This window comes from Oncorhynchus gorbuscha, linkage group LG18 (genome assembly GCF_021184085.1).
Source record: "Oncorhynchus gorbuscha isolate QuinsamMale2020 ecotype Even-year linkage group LG18, OgorEven_v1.0, whole genome shotgun sequence".
In the NCBI taxonomy this organism is placed as follows: Eukaryota; Metazoa; Chordata; class Actinopteri; order Salmoniformes; family Salmonidae; genus Oncorhynchus; species Oncorhynchus gorbuscha.
The window spans coordinates 64253872-64278287 of NC_060190.1; the positions used below are offsets into that span (position 1 = coordinate 64253872).

Consider the following 24416-nt stretch of genomic DNA (forward strand, 5'->3'; position numbering starts at 1 on the left):
CGAGGCTATAAAAGTAGCGAGGCTCTATACAGTAGCGAGGCTCTATACAGTAGCGAGGCTATATACAGTAGCGATGCTATAAAAGTAGCGAGGCTATATACAGTAGCGAGGCTATAAAAGTAGCGAGGCTCTATACAGTAGCGAGGCTGTATACAGTAGCGAGTCTATAAAAGTAGCGAGGCTATATACAGTAGCGAGGCTATAAAAGTAGCGAGGCTATATACAGACATTGGTTAGTCTGGCTGATTGAGGTAGTATGTACATGTAAATATGGTTCCTTTCATAGAGTATAATTGAGAGAGCGCGAGAGAGGAAGTATTTTTTTATTATTATTTATTGAATATTCGAAACATACAATATACCTGCAGTGAAGCCGCTCAACAACTACATCATACCAGTCATCCAACAGATTCCCATTCAGAGCGACACACACAAGCATCCAGGTTCAATGCCCTGCTCAAGGGCATGTTGACCAATTTACCACCAGGCCAAAAACATGAACCCGAACCCTCCAAGATCCCCCCCACAGTTCCCCAATAGCTGTCCCTCAACCATTTGACAGCTAGTAAAAAATACAATTCATTCCATTCCCCACCCCAAGATCCCCCCCTATGCACCAAAAACAAAGAGAATGAACCCCCACCCCAAGATCCCCCTATGCACCAACAACCAAGAGAATTAACCCCCACCCCAAGATCCCCCTATGCACCAACAACCAAGAGAATGAACCCCCACCCCAAGATCCCCCAATGCCCCAACAACCAAGAGAATGAACCCCCACCCCAAGATCCCCCTAAGCACCAAAAACCAAGAGAATGAACCCCCACCCCAAGATCCCCCAATGCACCAACAACCAAGAGAATGAACCCCCACCCCAAGATCCCCCTATGCACCAACAACCAAGAGAATGAACCCCCACCCCAAGATCCCCCAATGCACCAACAACCAAGAGAATGAACCCCCACCCCAAGGTCCCCCAATGCACCAACAACCAAGAGAATGAACCCCCACCCCAAGGTCCCCCAATGCACCAACAACCAAGAGAATGAACCCCCACCCCAAGATCCCCCTATGCACCAACAACCAAGAGAATGAACCCCTACCCCAAGATCCCCCTATGCACCAACAACCAAGAGAATGAACCCCCACCCCAAGATCCCCCAATGCACCAACAACCAAGAGAATGAACCCCTACCCCAAGATCCCCCTATGCACCAACAACCAAGAGAATGAACCCCCACCCCAAGATCCCCCTATGCACCAACAACCAAGAGAATGAACCCCCACCCCAAGATCCCCCTATGCACCAACAACCAAGAGAATGAACCCCCACCCCAAGATCCCCCTATGCACCAACAACCAAGAGAATGAACCCCCACCCCAAGATCCCCCTATGCACCAACAACCAAGACAATGAACCCCCACCCCAAGATGGCCCCCTATGCACCAACAACCAAGAGAATGAACCCCCACCCCAAGATCCCCCTATGCACCAACAACCAAGAGAATGAACCCCCACCCCAAGATCCCCCTATGCACCAACAACCAATAGAATGAACCCCCACCCCAAGATCCCCCCTATGCACCAACAACCAAGAGAATGAATTAAAGAGAAAAATGGAAAAGACAGAAGAAAACAGCAAACAACAATGCAAATATATATATATATATAAATTAAACAAAACAATACATTTAAAACAAAGGACATTAAGTACAACTGAAATCATTACAGCAATGCCAACTGTATATGTTTGTGTGCATGTCTGGCACTATTACATGTATGTGTGTGTTCTTGTATGTGTTTATTTGAATGAGCGTGTGTGTATATGCATGTGTAAACACCTGCACGGCATCAGCCTCAGGAAAAACCAGCATTAGTTGTAAAAACACTGCCACTTAGTGTCGTTCAAATGTACTTTTATGTTTGATTTTTACTTGTTTTATTTTTTACTTTTATCTTTGACCATCACTCCACTCCCACTTGTCTCCAATTCCACATCCCAACCCTCAGCTTCCCTCCGCCCATCCCACCTCTCTCTGCTGGCCATCCACTTCGTGTTTCTACGCAACACATATCTTTCAACTATGCTGTGATGTTTAACGTACAATTTCAATCTATCTAATCGAATAGAATCTACAGATTGCGTGTTGAAGATAAATACTTTTACTAAGAGTATTAGACCTGGTCTCTCCAGATCTCCTAACAGTACTATTTCTAGGGTCAATTTAAGACCTATGCTATGCATTTTCAGCCATTCCTGAACCTGAGACTAGAAACAGGCTACCTGAGGGCAACACCAAAGTAAATGGTCTATTGATTCTGTATCGTCACAACAAAATCTGCAGAGCTTCGATTATTTTATGCCCCAAATATTCATATGTTGGTGGAAAGAATTCTATTTAATAATTTTAGCTGAAAAGCACGAAGTCTTGAATCTTGTGTTGTTTTATATATCAACTCAAAAATCTCTTCCCAACTATTTTGCAATCTGTATGGCACAGTTGTCAATATCATGTTCCTCAAATTAAACTGGTATACTTTCCTATTTATGCCATTTTTATTCCTCTGCCGGTTTTGATGCTTTATATTGGGCAGACAGACCAGTTTCCTACCGAGCATCACAAACACCAGGAATCTTCCCCTGCTGTAACGGCGTTCGTTCGTCGAAAGAGAGTCGGACCGAAATGCAGCATGGTTGTTACTCATGTTCTTTAATGAAGAGAATGACGATACATGAAATAACTAAATAAATACAAAAACAACAAACGGAACGTGAAACCTAATACAGCCTATCTGGTGAACACGACACAGAGACAGGAACAATCACCCACAAAATACAAAGTGAAACCCCGGCTACCTAAATATGGTTCCCAATCAGAGACAACGAGAATCACCTGACTCTGATTGAGAACCGCCTCAGGCAGCCAACCTAAGCTACACCCCTACTCAGCCGCAATCCCAATGCCTACAAAACCCCAATACCAAACACAACAAGCCCATGTCACACCCTGGCCTGAACAAATATATAACGAAAACACAAAATACAATGACCAAGGCGTGACAGAACCCCCCCCCCCCCCCCCCTAAGGTGTGGACTCCCGGACGCACCTCACAACATTAGGGAGGGTCCGGGTGGGCGTCTGTCCATGGTGGCGGTTCCGGCTCGGGACGTGGACCCCACTCCATTAATGTCATAGTTCCTCCCCTTCGCGTCCTGGGATAATCCACCCTCGCCGCCGACCATGGCCTAATAGTCCTCACCCAGAACCCCACTGAACTGAGGGGCAGCTCGGGACTGAGGGGCAGCTAGGGACTGAGGGGCAGCTCGGGACTGAGGGGCAGCTCGGGACTGAGGGGCAGCTCGGGACTGAGGGGAAGCCCAGTACTGAGATGAAGCTCAGGCAGGTAGTAGGCTCCGGTAGATCCTGGCTGGCTGGCGGATCTGGAAGATTCTGGTTGACTGGCAGATCTGGAAGAGACTGGTTGACTGGCAGATCTGGAAGAATCTGGTTGACTGGCAGATCTAGAAGATCATGGCTGACTGGCGGATCTAGCTGCTCTATGCAGACTGGCAGCTCTGGCTGCTCCATGCAGACTGACAGCTCAGGGTGCTCCATGCAGACTGACAGCTCAGACTGCTCCATGCAGACTGACAGCTTTGGCTGCTCCATGCAGACTGACAGCTCAGGCTGCTCCATGCAGACTGACAGCTCAGGGTGCTCCATGCAGACTGACAGCTCAGACTGCTCCATGCAGACTGACAGCTTTGGCTGCTCCATGCAGACTGACATCTCAGGCTGCTCCATGCAGACTGACAGCTTTGGCTGCTCCATGCAGGCTGGCAGCACCTTGCAGACTGGCAGCTCCTTGCAGACTGACAGCTCTGGCTGCTCCATGCAGACTGACAGCTCAGGGTGCTCCATGCAGACTGACAGCTCAGACTGCTCCATGCAGACTGACAGCTTTGGCTGCTCCATGCAGACTGACAGCTCAGGCTGCTCCATGCAGACTGACAGCTTTGGCTGCTCCATGCAGGCTGGCAGCACCTTGCAGACTGGCAGCTCCTTGCAGACTGACAGCTCTGGCTGCTCCATGCAGGCTGACAGCTCCTTGCAGACTGACAGCTCTGGCTGCTTCATGCAGGCTGACAGCTCCTTGCAGACTGACAGCTCTGGCTGCTCCATGCAGACTGACAACTCAGGGTGCTCCATGCAGACTGACAGCTCAGACTGCTCCATGCAGACTTGACAGCTTTGGCTGCTCCATGCAGACTGACAGCTCAGGCTGCCCCATGCAGACTGACAGCTTTGGCTGCTCCATGCAGGCTGGCAGCACCTTGCAGACTGGCAGCTCCTTGCAGACTGACAGCTCTGGCTGCTCCATGCAGGCTGACAGCTCCTTGCAGACTGACAGCTCTGGCTGCTCCATGCAGGCTGACAGCTCCTTGCAGACTGACAGCTCTGGCTGCTCCATGCAGGCTGACAGCTCCTTGCAGACTGACAGCTCCTTTATTTTATTTTTTTATTTATTTTTTTCACCTTTATTTAACCAGGTAGGCTAGTTGAGAACAGGTTCTCATTTGCAACTGCGACCTGGCCAAGATAAAGCATAGCAGTGTGAACAGACAACACAGAGTTACACATGGAGTAAACAATTAACAAGTCAATAACACAGAGAAAAAAGGGGAGTCTATATACAATGTGTGCAAAAGGCATGAGGAGGTAGGCGAATAATTACAATATTGCAGATTAACACTGGAGTGATAAATGATCAGATGATCATGTACAGGTAGAGATATTGGTGTGCAAAAGAGCAGAAAAGTAAATAAATAAAAACTGTGGGGATGAGGTAGGTGAAAATGGGTGTGCTATTTACCAATAGATTATGTACAGCTGCAGCGATCGGTTAGCTGCTCAGCTAGCTGATGTTTGAAGTTGGTGAGGGAGATAAAAGTCTCCAACTTCAGCGATTTTTGCAATTCGTTCCAGTCACAGGCAGCAGAGTACTGGAGCGAAAGGCGGCCGAATGAGGTGTTGGCTTTAGGGATGATCAATGAGATACACCTGCTGGAGCGCGTGCTACGGATGGGTGTTGCCATCGTGACCAGTGAGCTGAGATAAGGAGGAGCTTTGCTTAGCATGGCCTTGTAGATGACCTGAAGCCAGTGGGTCTGGCGACGAATATGTAGTGAGGGCCAGCCGACTAGAGCATACAAGTCGCGGTGGTGGGTAGTATAACGTGCTTTAGTGACAAAACGGATGGCACTGTGATAAACTGCATCCAGTTTGCTGAGTAGAGTGTTGGAAGCAATTATGTAGATGACGTCGACCGAAGTCGAGGATCGGTAGGATAGTCAGTTTTACTAGAGTAAGCTTGGCAGCGTGAGTGAAGGAGGCTTTGTTGCGGAATAGAAAGCCGATTCTTGATTTGATTTTCGATTGGAGATGTTTGATATGGGTCTGGAAGGAGAGTTTGCAGTCTAGCCAGACACCTAGGTACTTATAGGTGTCCACATATTCAATGTCGGAACCATCCAGTGTGGTGATGCTAGTCGGGCATGCGGGTGCAGGCAGCGATCGGTTGAAAAGCATGCATTTGGTTTTACTAGCGTTTAAGAGCAGTTGGAGGCCACAGAAGGAGTGTTGTATGGCATTGAAGCTCGATTGGAGGTTAGATAGCACAGTGTCCAATGACGGGCCGAAAATGTATACAATGGTGTCGTCTGCGTAGAGGTGGATCAGGGAATCGCCCGCAGCAAGAGCAACATCATTGATATATACAGAGAAAAGAGTCGGCCCGAGAATTGAACCCTGTGGCACCCCCATAGAGACTGCCAGAGGACCGGACAACATGCCCTCCGATTTGACACACTGACCTCTGTCTGCAAAGTAATTGGTGAACCAGGCAAGGCAGTCATCCGAAAAACCGAGGCTACTGAGTCTGCCGATAAGAATATGGTGATTGACAGAGTCGAAAGCCTTGGCAAGGTCGATGAAGATGGCTGCACAATACTGTCTTTTATCGATGGCGGTTATGATGTCGTTTAGTACCTTGAGTGCTAACCTCCTTGCAGACTGACAGCTCCTTGCAGACTGGCAGCTCCTTGCAGACTGGCAGCTCTGGCTGCTTCATGCAGACTGGCAGCTCAGGCTGCTCCGAACAGGCAGGAGGCTCCGGCAGCGCTGTAGAGGAGGAAGGCTCTAGAAGCGCTGAACAGGTGGGAGACTCCGGTAGCGCAGGAGAGGAGAAAGGCTCTGATAGCGCTGAACAGGCGGGAGGCTCCGGCAACGCAGGAGAGGCGAGGCGCACTGTAGGCCTGATGCGTGGTGCTGGCACTGGTGGTACTGGGCCGAGGACACACACAGGAAGCCTGGTGCGGGGAGCTGCTACCGGAGGACTGGTATGTGAAGGTGTACTGGAGAGCCTGAGAGCAGGACTGGCACAGGACGTGCAAGGCTAGGTCGGTACACAGGAGGCCTAGTGCGTGAGGCTGGCACATTTTTCACCAGCCGACTAACACGCACCTCAGGATGAGTATGGAGTGCTGACCCAGGTGCCATCAAATCCCAGACACGCTCCGTCGGACGAATCTTGTACCTTAAGCACCAAGCTAGCAACTCCCTCATTACTCTCCACTCCACTTTCCCCATTAACTCCTTCACAGTCTCTGCTTCGCTCACCTCTAACACCGGCTCTGGTCTCCTCCTTGGCTCCTCACGATTAACAAGGAGAGTTGGCTCAGGTCTGTCTCCTGACTCAGCCACTCTCCCTCTGAGCCCCCTCCCAATACATTTTTGGGGCTGACTCACGGGCTTTCCTCTGCGCCGTCGTGATTGACTCTCCAACTCCATTCTCCTATAGCCCTCTTCGCACTGCTCCAGCAAATCCCAGGCATATACTCCATGCTTCTGCTGTCCATAACGTCCTCCCTTCGCTGCTCCTGCTGTCGCTGCCTGTAACCACGCCACTCGGTCCGTGTGTGGTGGGTGATTCTGTAACGGCGTTCTTCGTTTGTCGAAAGAGAGTCGGACCAAAATGCAGCGTGGTGGTTACTCATGCTCTTTAATGAAGAAAAGCGATACATGAAATAACTATTTAAATACAAAAAGAACAAACGGAACGTGAAACCTAATTACAGCCTATCTGGTGAACACTCCACAGAGACAGGAACAATCACCCACGAAATACACAGTGAAACCCCGGCTACCTAAATACGGTTCCCAATCAGAGATAACGAGAATCACCTGACTCTGATTGAGAACCGCCTCAGGCAGCCAAGCCTATACTAGACACACCCCTCATCAACCACAATCCCAATGCCTACAAAAACCCCAATACGACAACACAATAAACCCATGTCACACCCTGGCCTGAACAAATATATAACGAAAACACAAAATACAATGACCAAAGCGTGACACCTGCAGTTGATCCACTTTCACATTTACCGCTACCACAGTAATCATCCTTTTCTTGAGAGCAAAACAAGTCACAGCTCTTGTCCCCATTCATGTGGCCTGCTCCCTCTGACCAGCAGAAACCCAAACAATTATCAAAAGACCACGTTGATTTTCTTCTCGTATCAGGTCGGTGAGCTATAATAAGAACTGATTGTGTGTAAATAACTATCCGTCTTTCAAATACGTCCTCAAGGACGTCCAACATTGTGGTTTGTCTTGAACCTCTTCCTTCACAAAAGGTTCCACTGTACTATACATTGTACTATACATTGTACTATACATTGGCCCACAGTGAACGTGCCATCGTCGTGGAATGAAACTATAGAAACATTTTACCATGAAGATCCATATCTACAGTCTATACATATTTAAGAGAGAGAGAGAGAAAAAGAGAGAAAGAAAGAGAGAAAAGAGAGCAAGAGAGAGAGAGAGAAAACAGTGAGAGAGAAAAAAAATAAAGAGAAAGAGAGAGAGAGAGAAAGAGAGGGGGGAGATGGAGGGAAGGAGAGAGAGAAAGAAAAAATGTATATTTTAACAATCAAAGGCGGATGTCACTGGAACAAAGCTTTTCCAGCATCTTTCCTCAGTTCAGTGGCTTCACCCCTCACACAGGGAAGGACTGAGATGATGACCTGAACTAACATCAATGACTGCAGGGGAACCCAATAGAATCAACACACAAAGGATTAATCCAGAAGGTTTGTTTAAGATTGTAATGTTTTTGTGTGTGTCAATAACACCATTTGGTTATGGTTATGATGATGTCATTAATTGATAGCGTAACCCTGTCAAAGTGTGTTTACGAACATATTCAATCAACCCTTATCCCAGTCTGCTGTTCCCACATGCTTCAAGAGGGCCACCATTTTTCCTGTTCCCAAGAAAGCTAAGGTAACTGAGCTAAACGACTACCACCCCGTTGCACTCACTTCCATCATCATGAAGTACTTTGAGAGACTAGTCAAGGACCATATCACCTCCACCCTACCTGACACCCTAGACCCACTCCAATTTGCTTTACCGCCCCCTACAGTGGTAGGCTTGATTACCAACAACGACGAGACGGCCTACAGGGAGGAGGTGAGGGCCTTCGGAGTGTGATGTCAGGAAAATAACCTCACACCCAACATCAACAAAACAAAGGAGATGATCGTGAACTTCAGGAAACAGCAGAGGGAGCTGCTATCCACATCGACGGGACAGTAGTGGAGAGGGTAGTAAGTTTTAAGTTGCTCGGCGTACACATCACAGACAAACTGAATTGGTCCACCCACACAGAGAGAGTGGTGAAGAAGGTGCAGCAGCGCCTCTTCAACCTCAGGAAGCTGAAGAAATTTGGCTTGTCACCAAAAGCACTCACAAACTTTTACAGATGCACAATTGAGAACATCCTGTCGGGCTGTATCATCGCCTGGTACGGCAACTGCTCCGGCCAGAACCGTAAGGCTCTCCAGACGGTAGTGAGGTCTGCACAACGGATAGTGAGGTCTGCAGGCAAACTACCTGCCCTCCAGGACACCTACACCACCCGATGTCACAGGGAGGCCATAAAGATCATCAAGGACAACAACCACCTGAGCCACTGCCTGTTCACCCCGCTATCATCCAGAAGGCGAGGTCAGTACAGGTGCATCAAAGCAGGGTCCGAGAGACTGAAAAAAAGCTTCTATCTCAAGGCCATCAGACTGTTAAACAGCCACCACTAACATTGAGTGGCTGCTGCCAACATACTGACTCAACTCTAGCCACTTCAATAATGTGAAAATTGATGAAAAATTGATCACCAGCCACTTTAAGCAATGCCACTTCATATAATGTTTACATACCCTACATTACTCATCTCATATGTATATACTGTACCCGATACTGCATCTTGCCTATGCCGTTCTGTACCATCACTCATTCATATATTTGTATGTACATATTCTTCATTCCTTTACACTTGTGTGTATAAGGTAGTTGTTGTGAAATTGTTAGGTTAGATTACACGTTGGTTATTTCTGCATTGTCGGAACTAGAAACACCAGCATTTCGCTACACTCGCATTAACATCTGCTAACCATGTGTATGTGACAAATAACATTTGATTTGATTTGATTACAGTTTATCAGAATTGCAACAACAACAAAAACTATACATGAAGATAATATTTAGATTGTTATCTGTATCAACTACACATGAAGATAATATTTAGATTGTTATCTGTATCAACTATACATGAAGATAATATTTAGATTGTTATCTGTATCAACTACACATGAAGATAATATTTAGATTGTTATCTGTATCAACTATACATGAAGATAATATTTAGATTGTTATCTATATCAACTACACATGAAGATAATATTTAGATTGTTATCTGTATCAACTATACATGAAATATTTAGATTGTTATCTATATACATGAAGATAATATTTAGATTGTTATCTGTATCAACTATACATGAAGATAATATTTAGATTGTTATCTATATCAACTATACATGAAGATAATATTTAGATTGTTATCTGTATCAACTATACATGAAGATAATATTTAGATTGTTATCTATATCAACTACACATGAAGATAATATTTAGATTGTTATCTGTATCAACTATACATGAAGATAATATTTAGATTGTTATCTGTATCAACTATACATGAAGATAATATTTAGATTGTTATCTATATCAACTATACATGAAGATAATATTTAGATTGTTATCTGTATCAACTATACATGAAGATAATATTTAGATTGTTATCTGTATCAACTATACATGAAGATAATATTTAGATTGTTATCTATATCAACTAATCAACTATACATGAAGATAATATTTAGATTGTTATCTATATCAACTATACATGAAGATAATATTTAGATTGTTATCTGTATCAACTATACATGAAGATAATATTTAGATTGTTATCTGTATCAACTATACATGAAGATAATATTTAGATTGTTATCTATATCAACTATACATGAAGATAATATTTAGATTGTTATGAAGATAATATTTAGATTGTTATCTGTATCAACTATACATGAAGATAATATTTAGATTGTTATCTGTATCAACTATACATGAAGATAATATTTAGATTGTTATCTATATCAACTATACATGAAGATAATATTTAGATTGTTATCTGTATCAACTATACATGAAGATAATATTTAGATTGTTATCTGTATCAACTATACATGAAGATAATATTTAGATTGTTATCTGTATCAACTATACATGAAGATAATATTTAGATTGTTATCTATATCAACTATACATGAAGATAATATTTAGATTGTTATCTGTATCAACTATACATGAAGATAATATTTAGATTGTTATCTATATCAACTATCACATGAAGATAATATTTAGATTGTTATCTATCAACTATACATGAAGATAATATTTAGATTGTTATCTATCAACTATGAAGATAATATTTAGATTGTTATCTGTATCAACTACACATCAACTATACATGAAGATAATATTTAGATTGTTATCTGTATCAAAGATAATATTTAGATTGTTATCTATATCAACTATACATGAAGATAATATTTAGATTGTTATCTGTATCAACTATACATGAAGATAATATTTAGATTGTTATCTATATCAACTATACATGAAGATAATATTTAGATTGTTATCTGTATCAACTATACATGAAGATAATATTTAGATTGTTATCTGTATCAACTATACATGAAGATAATATTTAGATTGTTATCTGTATCAACTATACATGAAGATAATATTTAGATTGTTATCTGTATCAACTATACATGAAGATAATATTTAGATTGTTATCTGTATCAACTATACATGAAGATAATATTTAGATTGTTATCTATATCAACTATACATGAAGATAATATTTAGATTGTTATCTATCATCAATGAAGATAATATTTAGATTGTTATCTATACATGAAGATAATATTTAGATTGTTATCTGTATCAACTATACATGAAGATAATATTTAGATTGTTATCTATATCAACTATACATGAAGATAATATTTAGATTGTTATCTGTATCAACTATACATGAAGATAATATTTAGATTGTTATCTGTATCAACTATACATGAAGATAATATTTAGATTGTTATCTGATCAAAGATAATATTTAGATTGTTATCTATACATGAAGATAATATTTAGATTGTTATCTGTATCAACTATACATGAAGATAATATTTAGATTGTTATCTGTATCAACTATACATGAAGATAATATTTAGATTGTTATCTATATCAACTATACATGAAGATAATATTTAGATTGTTATCTGTATCAACTATACATGAAGATAATATTTAGATTGTTATCTATATCAACTATACATGAAGATAATATTTAGATTGTTATCTGTATCAACTATACATGAAGATAATATTTAGATTGTTATCTATATCAACTATACATGAAGATAATATTTAGATTGTTATCTATATCAACTATACATGAAGATAATATTTAGATTGTTATCTGTATCAACTATACATGAAGATAATATTTAGATTGTTATCTGTATCAACTATACATGAAGATAATATTTAGATTGTTATCTGTATCAACTATACATGAAGATAATATTTAGATTGTTATCTATATCAACTATACATGAAGATAATATTTAGATTGTTATCTATATCAACTATACATGAAGATAATATTTAGATTGTTATCTATATCAAAGATAATATTTAGATTGTTATCTATCACATGAAGATAATATTTAGATTGTTATCTGTATCAACTATACATGAAGATAATATTTAGATTGTTATCTATATCAACTATACATGAAGATAATATTTAGATTGTTATCTGTATCAACTATACATGAAGATAATATTTAGATTGTTATCTATATCAACTATACATGAAGATAATATTTAGATTGTTATCTGTATCAACTATACATTTAGACAAGGCCCTCATTGGTGGTTCACATTCATTCTTTACTCTCTCTTTCTCATCTCCAAGCCGTCTAGAAACAGAAATGTTTTGCAGTGCATGGTGATCTAACAGGTTTCCTGTTACATTCATCAGAGGTGTAGGGAGGGTGAAGTCTGTGAATCCAAAAAGTAGTAGTTATACAGATGATTGACAAAATATGCACACGGTAGTATTCATGCTTTTGGGGTGGCAGGTAATATTTATTTAGATTGTTATCTGTATCAACTATACATGAAGATAATATTTAGATTGTTATCTATATCAACTATACATGAAGATAATATTTAGATTGTTATCTATATCAACTATACATGAAGATAATATTTAGATTGTTATCTATATCAACTATACATGAAGATAATATTTAGATTGTTATCTGTATCAACTATACATGCCTAGTGGTTAGAGCATTGGGCCAGTAACCGAAAGGTTGCTAGATCAAATTCCTGAGCTGACAAGTTAAAAATCTGTTGTTCTACAAGGCAGTTAACCCACTGTTCCTTGGCTGTCATTGCCAATAAGAATTTGTTGTTAACTGACTTGCCTAGTTAAAGAAATACATAGGTTTTTGTGGTGAATGAAAAAAACTGTTTTGATAATGGTTTTCAGACACATACATTGTAATCTAGAGGCCTATGGGATATTCATTGATGAGGTAAGGAAGGAGAATGGTAAATGGGATCTGTATAACATACCAGTACCAATTGACATACCATTGTTTGTCTCCATGTCTGCATACCTTCAGACACAAACACAAAAGTGAGCAGTCATCTGCACCTAATAAAGCTAGTCTTCAACATATTCTTATAGCCTACATATTCCTACCTCTTTGTTGATTGGTATCTATTGAATTGTGTCCATTTTTTGTTTTAGAAAGATTGGCACAAATATGAAAAGATAGATGGTATCATCATAAAAAATATACATTTAGATCATACTATTGTAAAGTGACTGTTCTACTGGACGTCATAAGGTGAATGCACCAATTTGTTATATCGCTCTGGATAAGAGCGTCTGCTAAATGACTTAAATGTAATGTAAAAACCTTAAATTGAGGAGCTCTTTAAATTTTTCAGTTAAGTGACTGCATCTTCTGTCCTTTAATATTCAAATACACGTGTTTCAGTTGGGCAGTTAGGTTCCTGCAAGAACCCCTACCAACTAAGGAGGTTCCTCGATGAACCCCACCTCCTATGGGGTACTTGGAATAACCTTTTGGGGGCCATTTTCAGTGCCAAGAACCCTAAGGTTCTTCAAAGAACTTAGAAGAACCCTTGTTGAACCCTTCATTTTTTAGAGTGTAGCCCTAATCCTAACCTTATCTCTTATCCTAACCCTAAACCTAACTCTTATCCTAACCCTAGCCCTAACACTGACCCTAACCTTAACCCTTACCCTAACCTGTATTCAAAACCTAACCTTAACCTTAGCAGGCAGTTGCATATCAACAGATAGGTTGTTGATGGTATGACCATCTGTAGAGCATCTGGATTATCCAAATAAAGTGTGTCCTAAACATGCACTACTCCCCGTAGCTGTTTTTCCAGGATGATCTGAAGGAACTTCCTGGCTGAGATTTGGCCTAGAACCTTCCTGTAGCTGTTGGTGAAGATCGCATCAGCATGCCTTCCTGATCTGAGATGAAAGATGGGAGGGAGCACATGACAGATCATTTGATGGATAGAATGTATAGAATTTGAAAGTTCTGTAAACCTTAATGTTATTATTAAATTATTCACTACTGTATAGCAACAAAAGCACTTATGAGAAGGTTTTTGGTTTTATTTATTTGCAGCAAAGAAAATATGTGAAAGACAAAACAGCACACATAAACATTTTTTTTTACAAATGTTGTGCAGGTGAGGTTGGAAGCCCAAAAGCAAGTCCTGAAGGGCTTGTATGAAAACCACACCACAAATAAGTAAAAACAAAAATGTCAATCTGTTAAACAAATCATATTAATTATAATTGTACAGTATAGAAGAAAAACCTTATTTGATTATGTGTCTGTCTGTCTGTCTGTCTGTCTGTCTGTCTGTCTGTCTGTCTGTCTGTCTGTCTGTCTGTCTGTCTGTCTGTCTGTCTGTCTGTCTGTCTGTCTGTCTGTCTGTCTGTCTGTCTGTCTGTCTGTCTGTCTGTGATTTTCTGGATTTTCTTTTTCTTCTAATTTTGTCTGTCATAGTTGAAGTGTACCTATGATGAAAATTACAGGCCTCTATCATCTTTTTAAGTTGGAGAACTTGCACAATTGGTGGCTGACTAAATACTTTTTTGCCCCACTGTACATAGTTTGTGACTTCTGTATTGGTTGGTAAAAATGCCTAGTCACTGTCCCACACCAGTTCAGATCTGTGTCACTTGGAAAAGATGAACCCATGTACCCTGTGGTTGCCTTGACTAGATTCTATCTGGCTCCAAACAGTCTGGTCTTTGTTGGCTCGACTTAGCGAATTCACATATACACCACTTAGTTCTGTTTCTTTATGTCTAATGTTTACCTCTATGTTGGACCACTCCTGCACTGTCTTATACTGCTTCTTCTTCCTACTTCCAAACTAAATACTTTGGGAACTGGAAAATTACTAGGCGACTGGAGACTCTTCAACATGGGTATTGGAAAATTACTAGGCGACCAGAGACTCTTCAACATGGGTACTGGAAAATTACTAGGCGACCAGAGACTCTTCAACATGGGTACTGGAAAATTACTAGGCGACCAGAGACTCTTCAACATGGGTACTGGAAAATTACCAAAGAGCTGGATTTTTATCCCACACCGTGGGGAGGGTGAAGGTTATTGCAGTGTCTTGTGTTAGATAGATGGATTTCATAATTAAGATGGAATAATATATTGGTTTAGGTCAACTGTCTGGGAGGTATGAGTATTTGTAGATGAAAGTTGATAATTGGCGTACGTTAATATTTTAAATAGACAAGATATTGAGTTTCTTAAAGAAAGGTGCAGATGGAGCCAGGTAATTAGAGGAGGTGGCCAGGGGCTAAACTAAAGGAAACACTTGTGTAAAAGGGGGATACAAAGTATTTTGAAAGCAGGTGATTCCACACGAGTATGGTTCCTGAGTTCATTAAGAAATTAACATCCCATAAAATGCCCAGTTGCCCATTATTTTGACTACCATGGCTAGAAGAAGAGATCTCAGTGACCTTGAAAGAGGGGTCACGAAGGAGCATGTGTGTGTGTGGGTGTGCGTGTTTGCATGTGGAACACTTTGGACACCTTGTAGAGTCCATGCCCTCAGGGAACTGAGATTGGGCAAGAGGGGGTGCAACTCAACTTATATACGCTGTTTTGTACATTCAGTGCATCTTTTGGATCAATAGTTGTGTGATGAAAGATGTCTACAAACCAAATGAATGCACAGTGAAAGGTTTTGAATGTAAGATTGACCTCGATACAAATATTACCAGTTGGGGGTTTTGTACTAAGAGTTTTCAAATGACCCATATACTTTTGAAAATAGTACTAGAGATTTAAAAAACTTTATAAACTGTAATATGCCACAGACACTGGGTCTGTTGTTTGCTTTTAGCTAGACTAAGTTTCACAACGCATTTCACAACACGCATAATCAATAACATGGAATTCAGGGTTTGGGTTATCAGTGTCACGTTTTGAAATGGTTTTCTAAGAGTTTGGGTGAGTGTATATATACTCTACAGTTTGAGAGGCACACTAGGTAGGCATTTGATAAGGCGGATCAACAATGGTATGTAGACAAATCATTTTCCTGCATTACCTAATACCTCATAATTAGTGGTTAAAACCTGAAGGCGTCATTTACGTTCAAATCAAATGTTATTTGTCACATGCGCCGAATACAATCGGTGTAGAATTTACTGTAAAATGCTTACCTACAAGCCCTTAACCAACAATGCAGTTTAAAAAATACCTAAAACAAATAACAATAAGAAATAAAAGAAACAAATAAGTCAAGAGCAGTAGTAAAATAACAATAGCGAGGCTATATACAGGGGGTACCAGTACAGAGTCAATGTGCGGGGACACTGGTTAGTCAAGGTAATTGAGGTAATATGTACATGTAGATAGAGTTATTAAAGTGACTATGCACAGATAATTACAGAGAGTAGCAGCAGCATCATCGATGCACTTATTGATGAAGCCAGTGACTGATGTGGTGTACTCCTCAACGCCATCGGAAGAATCCCTGAACATATTCCAGTCTGTGCTAGCAAAACTGTCCTGTAGTTTAGCATCTGCTTCATCTGACCATGTGGGTATTGTAATAATAGGACATTGTAGTGACAAAAAGACATCTAAAACTGTCTCTGCTGTAATGAATTTATATTATATTTATGTATGTATGTATGTATGTATGTATGTATGTATGTATGTATGTATGTATGTATGTATGTATGTATGTATGTATGTATGTATGTATGTATGTATGTATGTATGTATGTATGTATGTATGTATGTATGTATGTATGTATGTATGTATGTATGTATGTATGTATGTATGTATGTATGTATGTATGTATGTATGTATGTATGTATGTATGTATGTATGTATGTATGTATATTTATCATGTATTTAATGTATTTATCTTCATAGGCTCCGTGGGATAAAATGGGGCTGCTGGCAACTCTTCTCATCTTTGGTGTCTCTCTCTCCTTAGCTTCTGCAGGTAGTCTGAACTTCACCTCTGTGGTAGAATTTGTAGATAGTCAATCACTTGTGTTATTTATTCATTTCTGTGTCACTATTGTAAAGTGACTTTGGTGTTTTGAAAAGCGCTTAAAATCAAATCTATTTTGATAATTATTTAGAGAATTTAGGTGTGAGCTTAACCAAATGTGGTGCTATAAAGCTTCCCAGAACAGGGAACAGTCTAGGACGGGTACTAATACAGTTCCTAAACCACAAATCTGGTCCATTTATATTCATATTCACACAATATTCACACAACGGGGGGACATTTTACTCTTCTAGTCCAATGTTCCTGAATTGAAAATAGGTTGTTTTAATTTGCTTCGAGCAATTAATGTCACTACACTTCCTGAATCGACTGAATGACATATGGAATTGACCCCTCAAGTCTGTGTCACTGTCACATGACTCCACACCTAGTTTCAAATACTATTTGAAATCATTTCAAATACTTTAGCTGTGTTGGATTGAGCTTGACTGTCGCAATGGAACCAATAGAAACTCTTGAAAGTGCAAACCCTGGCCATCTGCCACAAAGATTTCATTTGAACCCAGGCCTGCATGATTCTTCTCTCTGTCTCTCTGTAGAGAGGCCTATGAGAAGATCCTTGGTGTTCCCAATGGAAACTGACAACAGCTACGTGGAGCTGGTCCCTCAGAAAGATCTTGACATGGGAGCCTTCACCCTGTGCATGCGGGTGGCCACAGAACTGGCAAAGGGCAACCGTGAGATCATCTTGTTCGCCTACCGTACACTGTACTACGACGAGCTCAACGTGTGGAGAGAAGCTGACGGAAGGTACGGTCTGTATTTGAGTGGGGACGGGGTCTTCTTCCACCTACCTGAGTTCAACACCTTCCAGACCCACCTTTGTCTCACCTGGGACTCGAAGTCAGGTATGGCGGCGTTCCATGTAGATGGGAAGAGGAGCATTAGGAAGGTGTATAAACCAGGACACAAAGTGCAGAATGGAGGGAAGGTCATCCTGGGACAGGATCCAGACTCTTTCCTGAAGGACTTTGACAGCAAGCAGAGTTTCATCGGAGAGATCACAGACGTCAACATGTGGGACTACGTGCTCTCCGATGCCATGATAGAGACTTTGCATGTTGGGAAACGTATGTCCAGAGGGAACATTTTTGACTGGGAAACCATAGAGCTCATAGTCAATGGGAACGTCAAGGTGATCACTGAAGAGTTGTAAGGTGTCCCCAAGGCACCAACAACATGCTCTCCATCTAGGGGTGCTGCACTGTGGCCTGAGGGGGGGGTGCTAACATTTTAACACTGATGTAATCGCATAGATAAACAGCAGTGGGCAATCCATTCAACATTTTGACTGATGACAACATGGGGGTGCAGAATTTAAAGGCAAGTCGAGACTAACTGATTCACAAATCACCTTGCATCATAAATAACTACTCAATATTATTTGCAGATCAGTCAGTCAGACACTATTTACCTATGAATAGGGTGGCAGGTAACCTACCAGTTAGAGCGGCGAGGTTGCCAGTTCGAGTCCTTGGTCAATAAGAAAACTCTGGCACGAAGTGAGCTGGCAACCAGAGGGTTGCTGGTATCAGATCCTAGATGCCATTGCCTGCCCTTGAGCAATGCACATAACCCCCCACAACAACAGCTCCGCAGGTGCCCAGTGTGGCAGCTCCCTGCACCTCTCCAAAACATGTATGTGTCTTTCAGAGGGGTTGGGTTAAACCTGAAGTAACATGTTGGTTGGACTTTGTGTGTAATTGACCAATAAAGTGATCCTAAACTTAAATCACGTTTTATGTTCTTGAACACGGCCAGTGAGGTACAGTACTGGCAAACACACAGAAGAGTTCAAGGTTGAGTTCCTCCTCGACTACAGCGCCTCGATAGGTATTTAACATATCAACTAACTACATGATATAGCAATCTGATGCACAGTCGATGGCGTGACCTATGTCAAGCAAGTAAAGTCGTGCGAGTGTGTCGTAAATGCTAAAATAGCTATAAGAGTTGCACACACAACGTACAATGCGCATTGTGAGAGATGCTGCACACTTCTCTTTTTTAGAACAATTCTTGCAACATTTCCAAAGTCCGTTTTCTGTCCCATATTCTGTCATTGTTGTACTACGGTTGTAAGGGAAGGCTCTTTCCGTAGTGTCCCAATAACTTTTACATTTGTTTCCTTTACTTGTCTCATTCCATTCAAGGCCCCTTCATTACATCTGAATAAACTGATCACTTTTTTTATGGTAGCGAGGAGACAAGGGAGGGAAGCCATTGCAGACAAGAATTATAACATGGCCAGTGTATGGTAGTGGTTATGATACTGTATTTATTTGTACAACTCCACCAGAATAAAAATGCTTCATAAGTATAGAAGCACTACAAATGTTTATACAGAACATAGTACATTCTTTCTCTCTTTGTTTTCAGTCTTTTAAACCCAGAGAAGAAGCTGGGAGCCATAAAGTGAAGTGCCAGTCAGACATTTGAAAGGGCACCTACAAATCGGATCTCACATCCGTTCAGACAAAACAGAGTTACAAGGGACAGCAAAACAATGTCAAGAAGCCGATGTTCCGTTCCCACTCAGAACACAGTTTGAAAATCTCATGATTTACAGAAGTCAAGTTAAAACAAGCTATTTGTAAGCATTCAAAGGCAGACACGTACTTACACTCCCGTACGTATTTATTTGGACAGTGAAGCTAAAACTTTTAATTTGGCTCTATACTACAGCATTTTGGATTTGAGAGCAAACTTAATTGTTTTTATATGAAGCTATAGTAAAGTGTCACCTTTTATTTGAGGGTATTTTCATGCATATCTGTTTTACCGTTTAGAAATGAATGCACTTTATGTATCTCGTCCCCCATTTTAAGGTGTCGTACATATTTGGACACATTCACTTATAGTACTTATAGTCAATTTAGTCAAAGTTTAGTATTTGGTAACATTACCAATAACAGGGGAGGTATGATATTTATGCCTCTAATTTTTCACTCATTATTCACAATTTGTTCATGATTATGCATACTCATGGTAGCATCCAAATTAATGTGGAAGTGTTCAGAAGTGTTCATTCTTATTTACAATAAAAGTGACTACAAAATGACAAAATACATTATTTAACATTAATTTCTATTAGGCCCAAAATAATCTGAAACACAACCAAAACAAACTGCAAATGCATCCAACAAGTGTGTAGAGTCACAAGCTTGATGTAGTCATTGCATGCTAGGAAAATTGGACCAATACTAAACCTTTGACAAATTGACTTGATACATCAAGTGCTTTAATTTCTAAATGGTAAAACAGATTAAAAATACCCTCAAATAAAAGGTGACATTATGTACTGTCGCCTCACAAATCATTTTCTCAAATACAAAATGCTGGAGTATAGAGCCAAATTAAAAGTTTTAGCTTCACTGTCCAAATAAATACATAGGGGAGTGTACATTACCAATTTGTCATCTGTGAAGTGTGTTGTCACATGGAAATGCATTTTAGGATTTGACTGACATTCCTACTTACGGTTCTCGTCCAGACTTCTACGTAGCGAATGTAAGTGAGGACAAAGTATAATCTGGTTCTCTGACCCTAAACATCACTCTTCAAATTACCTGAAAGAATGTCACCACGATACTTTATTTATTTTGGAGGAGAAAAAAAAGCTGTTTTCCTATCAATGCTTAGAGTTCAAATGAACACATTGCTCAGTTCATACACTACTCTGCCAAACACAATTGTACTGAAGAACGTAACCGCACAGTTTTCACAAAGCAGAGTTTGTTTCCTTCGTCCAATACATTTATTGCATAAGCACTATTATGGACTCAGGCTCTGTGTGTGGTTAATCCGACCCTCTCTGCCTAGTCAAAACCATTTTATCTGCTGTTTTTGTGCTAGCTGATTAGCTGTTGTTGTCACACCTACTGTTTTAGCTAGCTCTCCCAATTCAACACCTGTGATTACTGTATGCCTTGCTGTATGTCTTTCTCAAATGTCAATATGCCTTGCATACTGTTGTTCAGGTTAGTTATCATTGTTTTAGTTTACAATGGAGCCCCTAGTTCCACTCTTCATACCCCTGATACCTCCTTTGTCCCACCTCCCACACATGCGGTGACCTCACCCATTACAACCAGCATGTCCAGAGATACAACCTCTCTTATCATCACCCAGTGCCTGGGCTTACCTCCACTGTACCCGCACCCCACCATACCCCTGTCTGCGCATTATGCCCTGAATATATTCTACCATGCCCAGAAATCTGCTCCTTTTATTCTTTGTCTCCAACGCTCAAGGTGACCAGTTTTGATAGCCTTTAGCCGCACCCTCATACTACTCCTCCTCTGTTCCGCGGGTGATGTGGAGGTAAACCCAGGCCCTGCGTGTCCCCAGGCACCCTCATTTGTTGACTTCTGTGATCGAAAAAGCCTTGGTTTCATGCATGTCAACATCAGAAGCCTGCTCCCTAAGTTGGTTTTACTCACTGCTTTAGCACACTCTGCTAACCCTGATGTCCTTGCCGTGTCTGAATCCTGGCTCAGGAAGGCCACCAAAAATTCTGAGATTTTCATACCCAACTATAACATTTTCCGTCAAGATAGAACTGCCAAAGAGGGAGGAGTTGCAGTCTACTGCAGAGATAGCCTGCAAAGTAATGCATACTTTCCAGGTCTATACCCAAACAGTTCGAACTACTCATTTAAAAAATTACTCTCTCCAGAAATAAGTCTCTCACTGTTGCCGCCTGCTACCGACACCCCTCAGCTCCCAGCTGTGCCCTGGACACCATTTGTGAATTGATCGCCCCCCATCTAGCTTCAGAGTTTGTTCTGTTAGGTGACCTAAACTGGGATATGCTTAACACCCCGGCAGTCCTACAATCTAAGCCAGATGCCCTCAAAATGACACAAATCATCAAGGAACCCACCAGGTACAACCCTAAATCTGTAAACAAGGGCACCCTCATAGACGTCATCCTGACCAACTGGCCCTCCAAATACACCTCCGCTGTCTTCAACCAGGATCTCAGCGATCACTGCCTCATTGCCTGTATCCGCTAAGGATCCCCAGTCAAACGACCACCCCTCATCACTGTCAAACGCTCCCTAAAACACTTCTGTGAGCAGGCCTTTCTAATCGACCTGGCCCTGGTATCCTGGAAGGATATTGACATCATCACGTCAGTTGAGGATAGATACCTGGTCATTCTTTAAAAGTAACTTCCTCACCATTTTAGATAAGCATGCTCCATTCAAAAAATGCAGAACTAAGAACAGATATAGCCCTTGGTTCACTCCAGACCTGACTGCCTTCGACCAGCACAAAAACATCCTGTGGTGGACTGCAATAGCATTGAATAGTCCCCACGATATGCAACTGTTCAGGGAAGTCAGGAACCAATACACGCAGTCAGTCAGGAAAGCAAAGGCCAGCTTCTTCAGGCAGAAATTTGCATCCTGTAGCAGAACTCCCAAACGTTCTGGGACACTGTGAAGTCATTGGAGAACAAGAGCACCTCCTCCAAGCTGCCCACTGCACTGAGGCTAGTAACACGGTCACCACCGATAAATCCATGATTATCGAAAACTTCAACAAGCATTTCTCAACGGCTGGCCATGCCTTCCTCCTGGCTACTCCAACCTCGGGCCAACAGCTTATCGGCACACTTATCGGCACACTCAGTAGCCTCGGTTTTCCTGATGACTGCCTTGCCTGGTTCACCAACTACTTTGCAGACAGAGTTCAGAGTGTCAAATCGGAGGGCATGCTGTCCGGTCCTCTGGCAGTCTTTATGGGGGTGCTACAGGGTTCAATTCTCGGGCCGACTCTTTCCTCTGTATATATCAAGGATGTTGCTCTTGCTGCGGGCAATTCCCTTATCCACCTCTACGCAGACGACACCATTCTGTATACTTCCGGCCCGTCCTTGGACACTGTGCTATCTAACCTCCAAACGAGCTTCAATGCCATACAACACTCCTTCCATGGCCTCCAACTGCTCTTAAACGCTAGTAAAACCAAATGCATGCTTTTCAACCGTTCGCTGCCTGCACCCGCACGCCCGACTAGCATCACCGCCCTGGATGGTTCTGACCTAGAATATGTGGACATCTATAAGTACCTAGGTGTCTGGCTAGACTGTAAACTTTCCTTCCAGACCCATATCAAACATCTCCAATCGAAAATCAAATCTAGAGTCGGCTTTCTATTCCGCAACAAAGCCTTCTTCACTCACGCCGCCAAACTTACCCTAGTAAAACTGACTATCCTACCGATCCTCGACTTCGGCGATGTCATCTACAAAATAGTTTCCAACACTACTCAGCAAACTGGATGCAGTTTATCACAGTGCCATCCGTTTTGTTACAAAAGCACCTTATACCACCCACCACTGCGACCTGTATGCTCTAGTCAGCTGGCCCTCGCTACATATTCGTCGCCAGACCCACTGGCTCCAGGTCATAAACAAGTCCATGCTAGGTAAAGCTCCAGCTTATCTCAGTTCATTGGTCACGATAGCAACACCCACCCGTAGCACGCGCTCCAGCAGGTGTATCTCACTGATCATCCCTAAAGCCAACACCTCATTTGGCCGCCTTTCATTCCGGTTCTCTGCTGCCTGTGACTGGAACGAATTGCAAAAATTGCTGAAGTTGGAGAATTTTATCTCCCTCAACAATTTCAAACATCTGCTATCTGAGCAGCTAACCGATCGCTGCAGCTGTACAGTCTATCGGTAAATAGCCCACCCAATATTACCTACCTCATTCCCATACTGTTTTTATTCATTTACTTTTCTGCTCTTTTGCACACCAATATCTCTACCTGTACATGACCATCTGATCATTTCTCACTCCAGTGTTATCAATCTGCAAAATTGGGGCCCCACAAGGGTGCATTCTGAGCCCTCTCCTGTAGTCCCTGTTCACCCACGACTGCATGGCCACGCAGGCCTCCAACTCAATCAAGTTTGGGGACGACACAACAGTGGTAGGCTTGATTACCAACAACGACGAGACTGCCTACAGGGAGGTGAGGGCCTCAATCTGCAAAATTGTAATTATTCGCCTACCTCTTTATGCCTTTTACACACAATGTATATAGAATTATTTTTCTACTGTGTTATTGACTTGTCAATTGTTTACTCCATGTGTAACTCTGTGTTGTCTGTTCACACTGCTATGCTTTATCTTGGCCAGGTCGCAGTTGCAAATGAGAACTTGTTCTCAACTAGCCTACCTGGTTAAATAAAGGTGAAATAAATACAAATTTAAATTAAGTA

General features: G+C 41.6%; 1 protein-coding gene across 1 annotated transcript; it reads left to right on the forward strand.

Annotated features, from left to right (window-relative positions):
• Positions 1-16077: 16077 nt before the first annotated feature.
• LOC124002995 (pentraxin fusion protein-like) lies at positions 16078-18908 on the forward strand. The gene is made up of 3 exons (XM_046310885.1): positions 16078-16164; positions 17032-17104; positions 17716-18908. The coding sequence occupies exons 1-3, from the start codon at positions 16162-16164 to the stop codon at positions 18330-18332; spliced, it is 693 nt and encodes a 230-aa protein (XP_046166841.1). The 5' UTR covers positions 16078-16161; the 3' UTR covers positions 18333-18908.
• Positions 18909-24416: the final 5508 nt, after the last annotated feature.